This window comes from Podarcis vaucheri, assembly GCF_965113315.1.
Source record: "Podarcis vaucheri genome assembly, chromosome: 8".
Taxonomy (NCBI): domain Eukaryota; kingdom Metazoa; phylum Chordata; class Lepidosauria; order Squamata; family Lacertidae; genus Podarcis; species Podarcis vaucheri.
In genome coordinates, this window is record NC_138766.1 from 59829973 (window position 1) to 59849125 (window position 19153).

Below are 19153 nucleotides of genomic sequence, written 5' to 3' on the forward strand. Positions count from 1 at the left end.
AAATTGCTGTTTCTGAAATAGAGCACCAACAAAATAATTAAATAACAAATAATAAATAATTATTAATAGCATAATAATGATAAATAATAATTATTATTTATAACCCACCTATCTGGCTGGGTTTCCCCAGCCACTTTGGGTGGTTCCCAACAGAATATTAAAAACACGATAAAACATCAAACATTAAAAATTTCCCTAAACAGGGCTGCCTTCAGATGTCTTCTAAAAGTCAGATAGTTGTTTATTTCCTTGACATCTGATGGGAGGGCGTTCCACAGGATGGGTGCCACTACCGAGAAGGCCTTCTGCCTGGAATTACAGTTCAAGGGCTAAGCCATGTGGAAGATTTGCAACTGGATCTCTTACGTTTTGTTTCCTCTCAAGCTTAAGTGCCTCCCGGTGAAGGCATGACTACATTCTTTTGTAGTTGCTTCACTCTGACAAGTGTTCAGCTATTTCTCCAACTTTGACACTAATGTGAAAATGGTTTGAGCTGCCACATCTACTGAGAAATAAATACTATTGAATTCAATGTGATTAGTATTTTAGCCCTAGTTGCAAACTATAGAGTGCAATATATTCTTCGGCACAATGATGTTCACTAGGATTTGTGCTTATTCATCTTTAGTCTGGATTGTGCCCAAGACAGGAAGAGATCTATAGTTCATTTTTGTTGTCAAAGTAGGAGAACAGGGGGAAGAGGTTTGGAAAATGCATTTCCTTGGAAGTAGTGATTTTAGGAGTAGTGGAATTGCTGCAGGTGATAGTGTTCTGCTGTGTTTGTGGCACAATTTTAGCAGAATCTATGTATCTTTGATACTAGAAGAGCAACTTTTACATATTTTAGCTTCTATCTTCATTTTTAGGTGGTCAAGACAGAGAGCTTATCCAGAGAAGAAAAGAGCAATACAGGCGAGAACTGATGGAACAAATTGCAGAGCAACAAAGAAATAAGAGACGGTAACCAGAAGCTACTGGACTAACAATAATTCAAATTGATGAGTGACAAGTATTGAAAACTTTGTGAGAAATATGAAGGGAAAATCTTTTTATTACTAATAGTTTGGGATAATGTATTGATATTTAAATCTTAAAAGTTTCATTTTTCCTCCCAAATTGCTTTCTTATCTCTTGAAAGCATGTCCTATTGCATCTTCAGAATGGTAATTAATGCAAGGATAAGGAAACAGGGATGATTTTTGTCTGGTCATTTCTGCTTATGGAAACCTAACTCTGTATAGAAGCTTAAGGTACCTCGTAGTTGTACAGTGGTACTTCAGGTTAAGAATTTAATTCGTTCTGGAGGTCCGTTCTTAACCTGAAACTGTTCTTAACCTGAGGTACCACTTTAGCTAATGGGGCCTCCCGCTGCCGCCGCACGATTTCTGTTCTCATCCTGAAGGAAAGTTCTTAACCCGAGGTGCTATTTCTGGGTTAGTGGAGTCTGTAACCTGAAGCGTTTGCAACCCAAGGTACTACTGTAATGGGAGGCAGAACAGAATCCTCAACCTTGGTTCCTCCCCCTTCATTTCAGTATGTGTCCCTTGAAGATTGTTTCACATATACGTAATGGAAAGTAGGAATGAATCCACATGGGAATTATAATGAGGGAGATGGTTGACTAATCACTAGACCAATGTAATCTGAAACAAGTTCCTATTGGTTCTTCAAAAACTTATATGTTCGACTATTAGGAAAAGATTATTAAATTAAAGCATAAATTAGTTATTTTAACTGTTCTGTTGTGAGAGATCCAGAGATACGGGGTGCATTGGATGAGGGTGGTTCAGCTTGAACTAGGGAGGCATGGGTTCAAATCCCAGCTTGGGCATGAAACTCACTAAGTGGCCTTGGTTAAAACTCTGCTTCTTAAGTCAGCCTAACTCTCAGGATTGTTCTGATGATAAAGTGAAAGGACCCATTGTATCCCACCCATTGTTCCTTTGAGAAAGTGTGAGATACAAATGTTATGCACAATATTTCTGTCCTTATCTTTTGTGTGTATTTCTTTGATAGTGAAAAAGAGCTTGAGCTCCCAGTTGCTGCATCTGGAGTTGTAGACCCTGAGAAGAAGGTGAGAAATTTTAATGTTCAGGCCTTCTCAGCTTTAGCTAATCGTTTTAAGATGAATCTGTGTCGATGTGGTGCAGTGGTTAGAGTGTTGAACTGTAACCTGAAAGCATAGGGTTCAACTTCACCCATGGCCATGAAGCTCACTGGCTGACCTTGGGCAAGTCACAGTCTATCAGCCTAACCTACCTCACAGGGTGGTTGTGAAAATAAAATTGAGAAGGGGAAAACCAGGAACATGGGAATGGGCATCCAGTTCCCCGCACCTGCTGTACAACATTGCAAACATGATTTGAGGACTCCTTAGGACTCTTTGCTTCCTAGACTTTGATATAAAAATGAAAAGCCTTTGTTTTGGGGCAAGTAACGGACTGGAACAAAAGCCAGATGGCAGTGCCTCTTTGTAAGCAAGGAGAGTTAACTTTATAGGTACTCAACACTGGATGCATTTGTGCCATGATAAATCATGACTTAACATCATGTGCGTATGCCACAGTGAGCCTTGGGCTTGCGCATTTCCCCCTCCCCTGACAAGCAGCTGGAAAGGTAACTTTGGAGTCTTTACTATTGCTTTCCCTTAAACACGGCATGTTATCCAAAGCAGGGAAACGTTTTTTGCCATGAACTATGATCAGTTTCAAAACAAGCTGACTACAAACCATGAGTTAGAAAGTTGCCTTGTTAAAGCTAACTTTAGTTTGGATCAGTCCTGATCCCTATTTTTGACGAAATTATAAGCCACTTTGTTTAAGGAAAACAACCAAACAAAGCTTTCCAAGTTCCTCTCCTGGCCATGAAGGAGGTGGAGAGGGGGGAATGTGCAAGTGCAAGACATAGATTATGGCTTATTGTGACACTTGAATATTCTTAGTGTAAGTTGACACAGTCTCTTGACTGAAGATACTCATCTTATGTATATCTGTCAAAGCACTTGGTGAAAATAATCCTGCTGTCCACAGAGCCTCTTTTCACAGGTTTCTGAAGTTGTTCCAGTTGTGTAGGATTTCAGTATATTATGGTTTTCCTAGGCTGATAATCCAAGAATTATCGAACCACATAAAGGCCTGCCAAATAGTTCCTGCTTAAGCTAAGAAGCTGTTTCTGAACAGGCTAGTATCTGAAGCTGATGGGAAGCAGAGGTTTTCATGCTCAACTAGTGACTGCTGCGTGAAGCACTTTTTGGACAATGCTGTGTTACATCACTCCCAGATGTCCTCAATCCCATTGTGAAGTGGAGGCTAGTTTTCCCCCCGTAAAAAAAAACCCAAGCGACCCCACCTCAGCAAAGCTAGCCACAAACCTTTCAGGTGTGTTCGATGGGGCAAAATTGGATTGTGGGCCAAGTGCTAATGAAGAGTTAAATAAGGGTCAAAGGGTCTTTCTAAGGGAAGGGGCAGTGTCTGGACAGGTCCTGTACTGTCAGTCATATTTTCTATGTGAACAAGGGGCAGAGGACCCAACAATTTTTGCACACAGGACACACAACGATTGCTTTGGGGAATTTGTTGTGGTAGGGCACACAGTGGAACATGTAACCTCAGAAGAGGCTATGAAAGAAGGTCTAGTAAATGTAAATACCTTGTTAAAAGAATAACTGGGGCAGGGTATAAGCATCAACATTGTATTAGGTGACCTAAAGTTGGCAGTACTTTCCATCTATTTAAATTATTCTGCTGCTTTTAAAAGTTTTCTAGGGCTAAGCCCTAGAAAAGAGATTATGGGGGGGGGGAAATATAAATACGTTTCAATGTGCCTCTGACTTCTGAGAATTAACATAGCTCAGTATGGGAGTACAGTGGTACCTCGGGTTAAATACTTAATTCATTCTGGAGGTCCATTCTTAACCTGAAACTGTTCTTAACCTGAAGCACCACTTTAGCTAATGGGGCTTCCTGCTGCCGCCGTGCCGCCAGAGCACGATTTCTGTTCTCATCCTGAAGCAAAGTTCTTAATCCGAGGTAATATTTCTGGGTTAGCGGAGTGTGTAACCTGAAGCGTAAGTAACCTGAAGTGTATGTCATCTGAGGTACCACTGTATATGTAGAGCTTTAGCTAAGAGGAACAAGTGCAGGCATATGATACAAGAGGTCCCTGGTTAGAAACAGAGTAATTGTTATATACCGTATTTTTCGCACCATAGGACGCACTTTTCCCGTCTTAAAAACTAAGGGGAAAAGTCTGTGCGTCCTATAGAGCGAATGCAGGGAGGAGGAGGCAGGAAAAGCCCTCAAGAGCCCCACACAAGCTTCGCGCGGCTCTTGCGGGCTTTTCCCCAAGAGGGAGAAGGGACTGACGCCGCCAGTCAGTCCCTTCTCCCTCCTCTAGAAAAGCCTTGCACAACCTCTCCAGCCGGGGGGAGGCTTCGCAAGGCTAAAGAGGAAGCCAGGGCAGCGAGCGCGATGCATCCCGTTCGCTGCCCTGGCTTCCTCTTTAGACTTGCGCCCCTCTCCAGCGGGGGTGGTGGGGGTGGGAGGCTTCGCAAGGCTAAAGAGGAAGCCAGGGCAGCGAGCGCGATCCATCCCGTTCACTGCCCTGGCTTCCTCTTTAGCCTTGCGTGCCTCTCCAGCCGCAAGAGATCTACCAGAGGTAGATCTTAACCCTTGCCTCACCTGGGAGCTTCTCTGGGCAGGAATTCCCTCAGCTTAAGTGAGGTGGGGGAAGTGTGGCAAGTAGGGGGGTACCTACCTAGACACTGAAGCCACATGTCTCTCAGATGAAAATTGGGAGTGGGCATTGTGTGAAGTGCTCTGATGGTGTGGGCATTGTGTGAAGTGCTCTGATGGTGTGGGCATTGTGTGAAGTGCTCTGATGGTGTTTCCTGCTTGGCAGGGGGTTGGACTCTATGGCCCTTGTGGTCTATTCCAATTCTATGATTCTATGATTCTAAGTGGCTGTGGATCTCCTGCTGCAGAACTGTAGGACTGTATAGAGTTGGGAGGGCCACCTGAGGGTCATCTAGCCCAGCCCCCTCACAATGTAGGAATCACAGCTAAAGAACGCCAGGCAGATGGTCCCCCAACCGCTGCTTAAAAGCCTCCAATGGTGGAGACCCCAAACACCTTCCGAGGTCATAGAATTGCAAGGTTGGAAGGGAACCCCAGGAGTCATCTAGTCCAGCCCCGGTGGACAGCGGGCGCAATCCATCCCATTGTGCAAGACTAAAGATGCTGTGCAAGGCTAAAGAGGAAGCCAGGGCAGTGAGTGCCTGCCCTGGACTGCCTTGTCTTCTTCTTTAGCTGCGCTGGAGAGGTTTAGCTCCTGGCTGGAGAGGTTGCGCGGCTATGGATCCCGTGCGCTGTCTTGGCTTCTTTGCTCTTTGGGGCTGGTGGGGGAACCCGGGCTTCCCCCGCAGCCCCAAGAAGCTCTGGGAGAAGCAGACAGGCTGCGCACAGCCTGTCCGTTGCTCTTTGGGGCTGGGGGGAGGGATAATATTTTTTTCCTTGATTTCCCCCTCTAAAAACTAGGTGCGTCCTGTGGTCCGGTGCGTCCAATAGAGCGAAAAATACGGTACTTCGATATCTGGCAGGGATACAGGGTTTTTTTGTTTGCTTAGGCCTTTATTTCTGCCCCTTAAAGACAGTGCCCTTTCCCAGTCTCCAGATTCATCTAGGTCCAAAAAGCAGTCTGAAAAACTTGCCAAAAGAGGGAAACAACTGCTAGGATTCCCCCTTGGATTCTGACCAAAGAATGCTACAAGGCATTCCACTAGACAACTCACCTTGTATCAGGCAGAAACATTTGCAATTAAAAATCTATTAGAAATTGGGTGTAGCCCACACTTGCGTTGTACTAACAATATTGTATATACTGTCTTGCAGCTAAGTGAAGAAAAGGTAAACATTTTAACATATTGCTATTTTTGTCAACAACTGTTCTACCTAGATGGGTGTATAGTGCCCACTTCAGGCATGTGGGGTTCCAGAGCTATCAACATTTTTCTGGCCATAAACATGGTGATACAGAAATTCAATAGGAAATCAATCTTCACAAATCTCTCTGAGACCTTTCATGTTACATTAGTTTTCAGAGTAAGGTTTTAAATGTCCTCAGTAACAAGTTACACAGTAACTGTTGGGGAAACCATGGAGTAGTTAGTGGCATAGTTTTGAAACCTACATGCTTTTTGAATTAAGTGCATGGTACCACCTCTTTTTCTTTTGTATCCTCTTCCAACCGTCAATAAACATTTTTATTTAGCAGAGTTATAGAGTGTACTATATTGTGGTGTTTTTAAAATGAAAAGCAAAAAAAAAAAAAAGCATTAATAAGATCTTGTCTAATATAATGGATATCTATAAAAAGATAATTTGGTGGTGTTTCTTAATAGCTAATGTTTTTTAGAAATGTTTATTGGGCTTGTTTCAATATTTTTCTCCTTTCGATTAAATGCTATAGTACGTTGCTTCTTCTTTGAAATAGCTGTTTCCAAATTTTCTAAGATTAACACAAGTGTTGATTATCATTTATCTTTTTTACTAGCATGTTCAACTAAACGTTTAGCATGACAGTTACTTTGCGAAAAATAATTTTATACTAAAATTTCAGTGGGTTCTTAAATGTGACATTTAAAGCACTGCATTGCTTTTGGAAAACGTTATTTTCTGAAATGGTTCATAGTAATTAACTAGTTTGAGCACCCTAATAACCTAAATAATAAATCATTTTTTTTCCATAGCCTAACCGACTGAAAGAACTGGGATTAACACCACGAATATCTGATGAGAGAATACCACCAGAAAGACCAAGACCAGCATTTCAAACTCCTACACCTGGACCTACCTCCATATCTGCACCTCCTATCTCACCTGTGAATGAAGAGTTCCACAGAGGGTTGTCCACTACTCTTGGAGAAATGTTGGCTCCCAGGTGACTTTCTGTAGTGTTTTCTTTGCCATTGTCTGATGCTTGGGTACATGTGAGGTATCTAAGTCTGTGGCAAGGGTGGCTAACCCTTAAGCCAGGAACGTGATCTGCATCACCCCAAAGTGGTCTCCCCCCCCCCCAAAGTTCCATTCAATTTTGGTGGCAGCTGCAAAAAGGGAAAAACATTAAGTAGACAAAGTGCTGGGCAGCAGCCCAGTGTTCTGATGGAAATGCAAATCACCACCTCAATCAAGCATCAAGTTTCTGAAAAGAGCAAAAAGTGCATTAAAAATACATGGTATTTTATGTCACTACCATTCCACAGGTATGGAATAGAGAGGGGGTTTTTTATCAGAGGTACCATCCAGTAGAAGCTCACATAGTCATTTTCCATGCACTACTTCATATTGCAGTAGGCATGCTATGGGTGTGTGTGTGTCATTTTTCAAGCAGCTAAATATTTGGCTACAACTGGAAACACTGAGTGAAAGATATTTTAAATCTTCTGAAACAACTGCTATAAATGCATAGTGCTATACAAGTATCATATACAAAGACACTGTGGGGTGGTTATTGGGTCCTAGAAGCACATAAATCAGACATAAGTACGTTTTGCCTTGTGATAAGCCTAGGTATTCTGAAGCAGTGCACTTTACCAACCATCAAAAGTGGACAGTGATTAGAACAAAGTTGGCATGTTAGTATCAGTGAGAAGCGTTAACTGATTCCTGCATTGCAGGGGTTCGGACTGCATACACCTTGGGAGACTTCCAGCTTAAGATTCTATGATCAAGTGACAGAATTCCTGCATGGAAAAAATGGCCAGATATTTTTGTTCACACTTTTTCTTCTCTCATGGTGAGGCATGCTTCAAAAAGCCACCTTTAAAATACGCTGTCATTTTTGTTTGGATTTAGGATTGCACCGTTACCACCTCCTCCACCACCACCACCAATTCTGATTGATAACTACAGAACTCCATATGACGATGCATACTACTACTATGGTGCCAGGAACCCTTTGGACCCCAGCCTTGCATATTGTAAGTTGATTAACCAAGTGGTGTAGAACTATAGTAATATACTCTCTGGAGGTTATTGCCTCAGATGGCACTCACTAGCTCAGTTTCCTATTAGTAAGGATGATAGCCAGTCATATTAATCCATTAAATTCAGTTTTTAAAATAATAATCATGTTTATGTTATAGCTGTTTACACTATCTTTATATTTTATGATATGATGCTATAGAAATATTTCTATAAATAAATGCATCTTTACATTACTGGCTGCACAGTTTCTTGACATGCCAGCATTTTATGTTCTTCAGATAATAAAATAACATATTAAAATAACTGTCCAGACTGTAAAACACTAGATTTAATAACTGTAAAACACTAGATTTAAGTTTTGGATGTCTTGATTGTTTTAGATGGCCCAGGTGTAACAGGGATGCAGCCTTCTTCTGCACCTCCACCTGTAGATACTGTTCACAGACCTCCTCCTATGACTGCGTAAGTATCGATAAGATTAGTTTAGCATTGTTTGGCTCTTTATTTGGGAATGTGAGTTTTAAAAAAGATGTTTTTATTGAAAGATTTTCCATAGGTAACGAAAGTACATTCTGTTTTTAAATTGTAGCATCCCTGATACAAATCAAGTAAAATCAGTTTGAGACATTTTTTGTTGTATACAATGTGGGGTTGAGGGGGTGGGAAGGGAAGAAAGTAGAGAAATAGACATTTAGGAGAGGGGGAAGGTGAAGGAGACATTAAAATTTCATTTTTGCATATATGAGTGGAGCTTTTTTGTCAGTGTCACTTGGAATAGGTGTCTTATTTTTGTTGGCAGAGCAAGAGGTCAAAGGGCCCAAGATAGGGTTGGTGGCAGTTGATTGGTAGCAGTGTGTTTTGTTTGTGGGACGTGGGTGTTGTTAGCCATATTGATTTTTATGTTGTCAGGAAAGATCGGTCATTGTCTTCTTGGCTTGTATATGTGATAAGGGGGGGGGGGCAAACAAGGGTGCAAGCATTCTCTTTGGTTTGCCCCATGATAGTTTCAGTTTGCTGGTTAGTTTTTTTAATAGGGTGGTTTCCCATACAGTTTAATACTAGTTGTCCCTGGACACTCCCAATAGGCCCCTCCAGTGTCTGGTTAGAGGCACTGCTAGCTGCTGAGAGTAAGTGGCTTTATAAGTTCTTTGCCATGTTAATGTGCGTTATTGTCTTGGAATATATTTTGTAGGGCCTATTCTGGAGTTGCTCCTCTTACCTGTTTTGCTATTTGATTTTGAAATGGAATTGTGGAAAATTTGCCAGCTTTCTGAATGTAACTGCAAAACTGAAACCGCTTTTTAGATCATAAATTAACAGTGTAGTGAAAACTAATAAAGTATCACCTGAGAAAGACAGATTTCAATTAGTAACACGCTTAGCTTTTCTTTAAAAACACATTGCATTTTTACTCTTTTGAATGCAGAAGTAAAATTGGAGCAAGAATTGCAAATGACAGGCCAAAAGGTCTGGGTATGTTTCCTGAAGAAAAACCAAAGACCTCAAAAGAGGCTACTTTAACTTATCAGCAAGAATTACAACAACAGGTGAGAAGCTTAAATTTGTTTGGAAATTTGTTTGTAAGTGCTTAGACTTACATTGAATTCAATATTAATCTTTATCGTGTTAATGAGACATGTAACGCCAAATGCTGATACTTTTTTGCAGATAAGGGAAAGAGAAGAACGTCGCAGGCAAGAGAAGGAAGAAAAGGAACGGTATGAGGCCAAATTAGAAGCTGAAATGAGAGCGTACAATCCTTGGGGCAAAGGAGGTGGTGGTGCTCCTCTCAGAGATAAAAAAGGAAACCTCATAAGTATGTTTGAAATCAGGGGATTTTCTTTTTACTTTATCTATCTTTATGTCTATATTTATTTATATTTGTTGAGAAACAAATGACACTTGGCAGGAGAGTAAAATGGATGTACTACAGCGAATTTACAGCATGGAAGAAATCAGCTCTGTTTATTTAGACAGTCAAACAGTAGTTTTGCTTCTTTCAGTGGGAGCTGCTCTTACAAGGATGATATTTTTGGCAAAATGTAGCAAGATGTGGCAATAGGAATAAAAGGAAGATGTATAATGGAGGAGAAAATACTGTAGTACACTGAGGACAGGCTTATGAATACGGAGTCTTCCTCCCACACAAAGCTTTTTAGAGTCATTCTTAAACATGTTTACCAGTCTCACAATTGAGTCTGCTTCTTGTTTTATATTGATAAAGGATAAACATCTAATTATGGCTAGATTTTTTTAATCTTCTTTAAAATACTGTGGCTCTCCTGCTAGTAGTTTGGAATTTTTATTGTGTTTATTAAATACATTTTAATCAGAATGGTAGTTGTTATTTGCCAGCTGTAGCATAAATAATTTGCAAGTGAAGAGATGATAAATCTGGAGACAACTCTGTTAGGCAAACAGCAGAAAACCTCAATGCATCAATACATTAGAGTTCTGAGACCTTCCACTTATGGCTTAAACGTAGTGCTAACATCTTCTTTAATAATAATAATAATAATAATAATAATAATAATAATAATAATAATAATATAATATAATAATAATAATAAATGGATCATGACAGATTGTTTTGGATTTTTAGTGAGGTTTTACATAAAGCACACACTACACAGCACATGCAGCTCTTATCTTGGATTGTGGCCTTTGTATTTCCTCTTAACTGTAGCTCTGGAAAAACATTTCTTGGCTTGGAACTGTGTCATAAACATGCCTCACATTGGAATAAAATATTATACATGGCTGTTTCCCCCTTTTCTTCAGCTGACTTGAATATGATGCACAAGCAAAATGAAGATGCATATCATAATCCAGAGGCACGAGTATATGAAGATAAAAGGGCTATAGTATCTGTTGACCTAAGTTTGGCCTCCCCAAGACTTGAGAATACAGATGAATCTTCAAATAAAATAGCAGGTTTAAATAATACCATATTTTCAGTTGCGAATGTGTGTTGTGTCCCTGATGAATGACTGTACATTCTTCCTATGCTGTACTTTCCACTGAAGACAATCCTGTATGTTTCCTTGAATCCTCTTGGATGTGGTTTAGTTAGCAGTACTAGAAACTCTTTGTATGGTTGCACTGATAAATATTTTTGTATTCCTGTTCCCCATTGTGAAAGCACTCTGTGCATGCCCAAGGGGTTCCTTGCGCATTTACACGGTGTCCGCCATCAAATGAAGAAAGAGAACAGGAAGCTCCTTAGTGTGCATTATAATCACTGGCTCATGCGTAAATTATTTCCTATTAGTGTTGTCTCTTCTTTCCTTCTCCTTTTGCATCTGAATACTAGTGTTCAAGTTCCAATATTCTGCCAGGAAGAAAAGAAGCAGCAGTCTTCAAAAAAAAAAAAAAAAAAAAGGTTTCATTCTTGACTTGGTTTTTAGTTAGTGACGTTAAAAAGGAGCTCTTTTAAAGAGGTAAAAAATGCTCAAGAAAATATTATTTGGGAATAAGATAGAGCTTGATTATGTCCACCTATATACTGAGTACCTGCAACCCAACCATAATATATGGTACATTGTAGCCGTGATCCAGAAAACTAGTGCTAAGTAGTCTGGTGTGCAGATATCTCCAATGCAATGCATGCAGTTTGATCGCCCATGGGTATTTTATATTTTTACTTACTAGTTGGTCACAATGAAAACTATTTTAAAACATGGGATTATACATCAGTGTTCACAAGCATGGAACATGGCAAGGTATATAGTATGTTTAAATGCATTTTTTGGGTTAGAGAGAAGAAACATAACCCACAGCCTAATTATTATATTTTCTTGTTTCGTCAACCACATGGAAGTGCTTGGAGGCAGATGCCAGGATTTTCAGTTTTGTAATAGAATTACTTTCTAAATTTACAAATGTATTTTTAAAGTAGAATTAAGGGGGAATTCAGAAATCAAACACTGAGATTACTCTTGCATGTGGGGTTATCAGATGCAATTTCCCCATGCAAATAGTTATTTTTTAAAATATTAATAAACTGAAATATAAGGCAAACCTTTTTTATAGCTTAAAACACCATGGACATAGTGCACAAATTCAGAGATTTCCCACAAGCTCAAAGGAGCCAGTTTCTGCCATCTCATTGCCTACACCTGTACAGAGATGTGTGCACAGACTGAGCAGAAGGCTCAGAAGGGGAATGGAAGATCTGCACATATGTCACATGTCCCCATGCCCTTTGCTTCATGCACATAGCCTGGTGCAAGTCGTTTATGCTTTGACAGAGAGTGTTTTAAGTATTCATTGACCTCCCATTCCCCCAGTGGCCTGTTCCACAGCCTGCATGTCCACATGCGTAGGCAAGGAGAATAGGGGAAAGAGTTTCTTTCAAGGATCTGGAAACTGCTGTACAGTGGTACCTCGGGTTACAAACGCTTCAGGTTACAAACTCCGCTAACCCAGAAGTAGTTGTTCCGGGTTGCAAACTTTGCCCCAGGATGAGAACGGAAATTGCGCACCAGAGGCAAACATGCAGCGGGAGGCCCTATTAGAGAAAGCGCGCCTCAGGTTTAGAATGGTTTCGCATTAAGAATGGACCTCTGGAACGAATTAAGTTTGTAACCAGAGGTACCATTGTACATCATTTTAATTTGCTCCCGGTGGACCAGATGCTGTTTCCTTTTTCTTTCATTTTTAAGCTCAGATAATTCAGGCGTTTTAGGTTTTGCTGTTCTCACGCTACAGCACCTGCTGACTGGTTTTGTTGGGAGTTTCACATGTTGCGAAGGCAAGTTTCATTGGGTTAATGTCGCCAGCGTTATAGTATTCTTTAAAGCAAGATATCAAACATAAGTTTGAAATCTTCTGCGAGATAACAGCTTTAACAATGCAAACTATTCCTTTTTAAAAAATAGGTTTCACATATACACAAACATCTCCATTTGCTCGTGGTAACATTTTTGGTGAAACACCAACACCAGAGCAGCTTAGGCGGCAAGAATCGTACAAGAACTTTCTTCGTTTCCAGGTGAGTGTGTATATCAATATTAAGTGAAATAAAATATTTTCTAATTTAGCAAACCTGTATTAATGAAAATAAATTTTAAAGATTGTGTGTGTGTGTGTGTGTGTGTGTATATATATATATTCATGCAGGTTTTGGTGTCTTCGGGTGTCTTCCCGTGTAAGAGTCGGGGTGTCTGTGCGACGTTTCGACGAGGTCTCACTCGTCATCTTCAGGCTGGTGCTTTCGGCTTCTTGTTACTGGAACAGAGCAGAGTCTGGTGTTTGAGTTCCTATAAATACTGTTGAGGGGTGTGGTGTATAGCCTCCAACGTTCTGGGCAGAGAGGAAGTTCCTAGATTAGTGTGCCTTTTCTTCTTTTGTTCCTTAATTACTTGAGGGATATCTTGGGTGATTTCATGAGTGATATTCTGAATACCACTGGGTGGGTCATTAAGTGTAGATTAGTTGCTAAAGCTTTCGTGTCTTGACCTCTTGAGCTTGTGAAGAGTTTTTCTGAGAAGATGGCTGTGCTGCATTTAGTTGTGCTCTGGCTTGGCTTCGTGTATAGGGGCGAGCTGTGGTTTTGTGCCTTGTGCCAGCCAGATCTGTGTAGGGATTGCAGGGGGGTGCAGCATCCGGAGGTGCCACTATAGTTTGGCTACTGGATGGAGTCTGTAATATGTCTGTGGAGAGGGTCTGGGTTTGGGTCTGGTGTGGTTGATTGGTGACGGCGTTCTGTGTGCCTCTGGTTCTGGTGTCGGTTTTTGTGGGGAGGGCTAATTTCCAGATGTCTGGCAGGCGGGACGTGTCGTCACGCTTGTTCATGTTGTGAGGGTGTTTCTCTATCTCGATGGCTTCCATGATTATTCTCTTGTGGTGATGTTCCATGTTAAAGAGCAATTTGGAATCTGCAAAATTAATTTCGTGTCCTGTTTCTTTCATGTGTTGGAAAAGAGAGGAAGTTTTTTCTTCTTTTTTGACGGCATTCTTGTGTTCTGCGATACGTGCATTTATTCGTCTGTTTGTTTGTCCAATGTACGTGGCTGGGCAGACTTTGCAGGGTATTTCATAGACCCCTTGGTTTTCCAGCTGGATTTTGTCTTTTGGGTTTCTGAGGATATTGGCTATTTTTTGGTTGGTGCAGAAGGCTGTTTTGATATTGTGTTTATGGAGGATTTTGCTGATTTTGTCTGTAGTGCCCTTGATATAAGGAAGGAGGGCCATGCCATTGTTTTCTTCTGTGTCTTGGTTTTTGGGGGGTGTTTCTTTTTGGATTAGCTTCGTAACCCTGTTTTTCTGGTATCCATTGGCGATTAACACATTTGAGAGATTCTGTAACTCAGTTGTCAAGTGGTCTTTGTCAGCCAGGCGTTTGGTTCTGGAGATATATATTCATTCATATAGTATTCTGTATGTTTATAATGAATCCATTATCCAAGTGCTGATTCTTTTATATAGCCAAACGAGCATCATTTGCACATACAAAGCCAGTATTGTCAGGCTTGGGGAAAACCCCAAATCTGCAAAACAAACCCAATTTTTAGAAGGAAATTTGAGTGTGGAGGCAGGAGTGGAGCAGGGGCTGAGCATGAGCATGCTTTGTGCCCACCAAACTGAATGCCAAGAGGGGTAGAGAGGAAGTCCTCTTGCCCCTGGTATGTGTGGAAACGGAATAACATAGAAAAGGGCTTGGCTGGCAGGAACCTTGCATGGGAGAACTTCATACTGCAAAATTTAGTGTTGCAGTAGGAAGCAACACAAGCAAAACAAGACTCAACTGAGTCTTTTTTTCACTAAAACAGTCTAACCTTTATAACCAAGGAAAACAGCTTGGAGTGGATGTTTTTACAGAAGGCTAAGCCTAAACCTTTTAAAACTAAGCTGACTCTAACTAGCTAGATCTGTGTTGTGTGGAACTGTGTGTGTGTATATATAGTGAAATTTCCTTTTTATTCCCTCTCCAAAACTATAAATTTTAGTCTAGTTTACTATGTCCCCTCAAGCTTTTCTTCTAGGATAGTGCTGAACACCAGGTTTCTACAGACTTCCTACCCCTAGAATTTAGCTCCTGAGATAAGTTCTTACAGGATTTGGCTCCTAGCACATAGTCATCTTACTGTGCCCTTATTAGTCAGATAAGTTTTAAATAAGTGGATGTTACTTTCCCTCTCCTTGCATGTCTTCTTAACTTGCCTTGATGCTTTGTCGACTGGGGCCAAGACACTTTTTCAGCTGGGGCTCCCTGTGGCTTGAGAAGGTGGGGTTGGCACCCTGTATAGAAAGGAGGAGGGGCATAAGTCTGTCTGGTAGATGGTATCAAGGCAATCTCTGGTTATTAAATAAGACTCAAAGCAAAATATTTTAATGGATTAAAGACTTTATCTGTGCGTGGGTAGAGATGGGTAGACTTCCACTTACAGCCATGATGCAGATCTTAAAATAGATTTTATAATCTCTGTAAAGGCTTGAATATTCTTAGCTGCTCTTTCTGGCCGATAAATATTTGGTCTTTTCCTTCGTAGATTGAGGAGAAAAGAAAACGAGAAGAGGAAGAACGTGAAAAACGAAGACTTGAAGAAGAAAGGGAAGAAAAAAGGCTAGCTGAGCAGAGGGCTAAAATACAGAGAGAATATGATGAGGAACTAGAGAGGAAACGAAGGAGAGAAGAAGAGGTCTGGTATCTGACTTCTATAGATGTGATAGGTTTTCTTCCTTAAAGAGAATCAGGTGCCCCTGGAATAGAGTAAATTCTTGTGAAATCTCATTTTTTTTTAAAAAAAGACTCAGTATAATAATCATAATGCTAAAAGATGACAAGGAGGGAATGGCTGAAAGTAATCTTTCTTCATTGTACACCAGATACTCACTTCTTCCTTCAGGACTTACTAGTTAATTAGTGACTGAGAGGATTATGTTTATTTGTTCATTATTATTCACCCCACAAATTACACTTCTATCCCACAAAGGGATTAAAGCAAGACTTACTGATTTCAGTGGGGCACATTTCTAAGAAGGACATTCTGAGTGTTAGGCTCTTTTTAATTGTGCATGTTCTTTGTGTACACCACCTGTACATTCACTGCAGTGTTAGGGCAACTTTTGCAGATGTACCTCCAGTGCAGTCATGTGATTGCTCCTGATTTTTAAGTGAAAAATAACTTTATAGTGTCTGTATTTTTCAAATTGCAGTCAAAGTTTGCTAAACATACTGGGGTTTGTTTTTTTGTTTTTGTTTTGCTTTTTGCAACTTCACATTTTTTAAAATCTTCGTAGCAAAGATTAAAAAATGAAGAACTGTATCGATTAGCTGAAGAAAGAAGAAAAGAGGGAGAGAGAAAAAGGGCAGAAGAGGAAGAAAGACTGGATAAACAGCTCCAGCAGAATAGTGAAAATGAAAGACAGGTAATGGTTGGAGAAGAAAAGGTGTTCATATTTCATAAATTATTTCCTTGTTGGCTTGGATTTGAGGAGGGTGATTTTTTCCTCCTCCTTCTCCGGGTCTACAGTTCTCATAAAAATGGGTTCTAGGTGTGTGTGTGGAACCTCCAGAATGGCTTTCTGAGGGGTGGAGGAGCTATAGACTGAGGGGGAGAGGAAGAGTGAACTTCTGTATGAGCGAAAGTGCCTCCTAGTTGGGGAATCAGAACAGCTTAATCAGTCCATAATACTATACACTCAACACGATACACCAAGAATATAAGATCATCATAGCCACAGCTTAACATCCAGAGCACAGGTCTTCTGATCTATTGTACTACTTTTGCTGTGGGACATTGAGGAGGTACTCGTCTGCGACTACTATTTGCATATGACCCCTGCCTCTACATAAGGCCATGTGAAGAAGCCTTTCTTGCAACCGTTCCCACTTACAGGACTTTGCGCTTCCAGTAGATAACTAACTGTAGAACGATTTGCTTGTTTCAACTGTGCTATGACACAATTACTATATACATTATTGGCAGAGTTGTGCCACTAGTTGACTATCTGTCTATAAGTATCTCCAGGCTTTGATATGCACGTTGCACTTTAATTTGCTGAACTAAGTAAAATTGCCCTTTATATTTGCAAGCTGGTTTGGTATTTTGGTTTTGTTGTATTACAATCGTTATAACACCTGATACTTTTTTTGTATATATTATCCTCAAGTAGCATGACAGGGCATGGTACTTGGCTTTGACTGATAAACTTACATAGCGACATAGGATGGTGGGGATGAAAAGATATTTTGATACTGATTGGTTTATATTTTTGCCCTTTATCAACTCACACGTGGAGAAACCTAGTCTTCATGTAAGTCCTACATCTTTTTAGTTTGGTTATTAACTTGAACATCAACTGCTATTTTCTGCCTTCCACATGCTATGACTGTACATTGATGATTGATACCCATTACTGTTTGTTTTGTGTTGTATTGAGGCATCTCCTCAACTACCACGGTTACAGTATTTTCATTTATGCAGAGAACCGCTGCTTTCATATTACTAGCATTTTATCTTTTAAAATTTTCACGAATTTTGAAAACAGTTGAAAGAACCGTAAATATTCCATATGTATATAATGAAGTATACTCCTTTTATAGTTTGAATTCAAAAGAATTAGACACCAAAGGCTCATGAGTTCAAAGCAACAATTTGAACTTTGAGTTCTTCTAATGCTTCTGTTATTTGGTGGTGGAACTGTGAGGAGTAGGGGGAGTAGGGTCATGAGCACCCTCAACAGACACAGCTTTCCAGAGGGTTCTGCAGTCCACCTGACTGACTGCTATTGAGCATCCATATATGGCTAGGCCTGTTTCTTAAAATGACAGTTAAGGAGTCCTTAATTTCATTTCACCAGCTCCTTCCATCTAATCCACACCAAGCTTAATGAGATAAATTTCTAGGCTGTCATAACCTAGATTATTTTTATCCAAGATATATCATATCAAGATTAATATTTTAATTTGCTGAATTTCAGCTTTTCAGATTAGCTCTTTAATGGTAACATTCAGAAATATTGTACAAGCATTCAGTTAGTTTTGCATGGGACTGGATATGTAGGACATGCTTAGAGTCCTCTGTGTTCAGTACAATGGGAAGATGGGGTTTACAGACTGCGTGGTTGGAGTTTATATGTGAGGACCTGGATATGCTCTGACCAACATATGGAAGGTGCGTGGGTGCAGTGGGTGGGCCTCCCATAGCAATTATGACCCCTTTTCTTCCAAGGGTACAAAACTGAACTCTAAAAGGGCCTGTATTTATAATGTGAAATGGCTTCATCCTATAAAAAGAAAGATAAGATAAATCTATATATGCTAAGCAGATATTACATGTGCAGAGAAAAACCTGTGTATATCTTCTGCAATACCGTCAGTATCTGATTTCCTTTCTGTTCCTCGCAGTCGCCCCCCACCCACACTGTAAGATTTAAACATGGTCCAACAGGGGGCAAGCTCTTTGATTATGCTGCCTACTTCTTTGCTGAATCTCTTTCCTCCAATGGTGCATCACTGTACATATCCCATAGACTTTGTGTATTCAATATTAATAAAAAAACTTCTGCGTAGTTGGAATGTTCATAAACCTTCCCAAAAATATCTGTGCAACTGAGTCAATTGAGTTCCTAATCAACTGAAGTTAGAGTCCTTATCGTTAGCAGCAACAGAGAATTTAAAAATTGGAGTATACATTTAACAAATGACTTTTAACTTTATCTATCTATCTATCTATCTATCTATCTGATTTTAGGGTAAATGGGCAAGCTTGCTTTTCCCTGCATTTCCTGTGCATTTCGTTCTTTAATTTCCCAGTACCCCTCTCTTTGTAGCCATAGATTCCTAAAAGATTAGCCAAGTGGGCTTTGCTTTTGGAAATAGATTCTGACAAAGCTTATTATGTCAGATGGAAGACTTTCCTTGGTATATAAATACCTTTGAGTTGCTGTTTAAGTAGGAAATTTTAATCTTCTCACCCCTCTCCATTTTTTTCAGATTTCTAGACAACCGTCTCCTCTCATTCCATCTCCTCAGAACAAAGCTGTCGTAAAAGAAGAAAGGGCTCTTTTAGTGGAGAGCCGTATGTCTTATTATACACATGTATGTTTGCCTTTTATTCAAATATAATCCGTGAATGTATTTCTGGCACTTTGCATCATGACAACCCCCAGGGGATGTTTTGATGGAGGAAAAATACCACCATTATCAGTTGACATCTAATATC

General features: G+C 40.2%; 1 protein-coding gene across 6 annotated transcripts in view; it reads left to right on the forward strand.

The window, feature by feature from the left end:
• Positions 1-19153, forward strand: part of CSPP1 (centrosome and spindle pole associated protein 1) — a 58630-nt gene that overhangs the window by 23128 nt on the left and 16349 nt on the right. For 2 of the 6 annotated variants that reach the window (XM_082233743.1, XM_082233744.1), the window contains exons 10-21: positions 867-960; positions 2017-2089; positions 6746-6936; positions 7851-7975; positions 8363-8444; positions 9409-9529; positions 9651-9798; positions 10764-10916; positions 12863-12975; positions 15476-15625; positions 16227-16376; positions 18925-19029. In XM_082233743.1, the coding sequence (XP_082089869.1) occupies positions 867-960; positions 2017-2089; positions 6746-6936; positions 7851-7975; positions 8363-8444; positions 9409-9529; positions 9651-9798; positions 10764-10916; positions 12863-12975; positions 15476-15625; positions 16227-16376; positions 18925-19029 (1505 nt within the window). The remainder of the gene's footprint in view (positions 1-866; positions 961-2016; positions 2090-6745; positions 6937-7850; positions 7976-8362; positions 8445-9408; positions 9530-9650; positions 9799-10763; positions 10917-12862; positions 12976-15475; positions 15626-16226; positions 16377-18924; positions 19030-19153) is intronic. The other 4 variants (XM_082233747.1, XM_082233746.1, XM_082233748.1 and 1 more) reach the window with 4 other exon arrangements.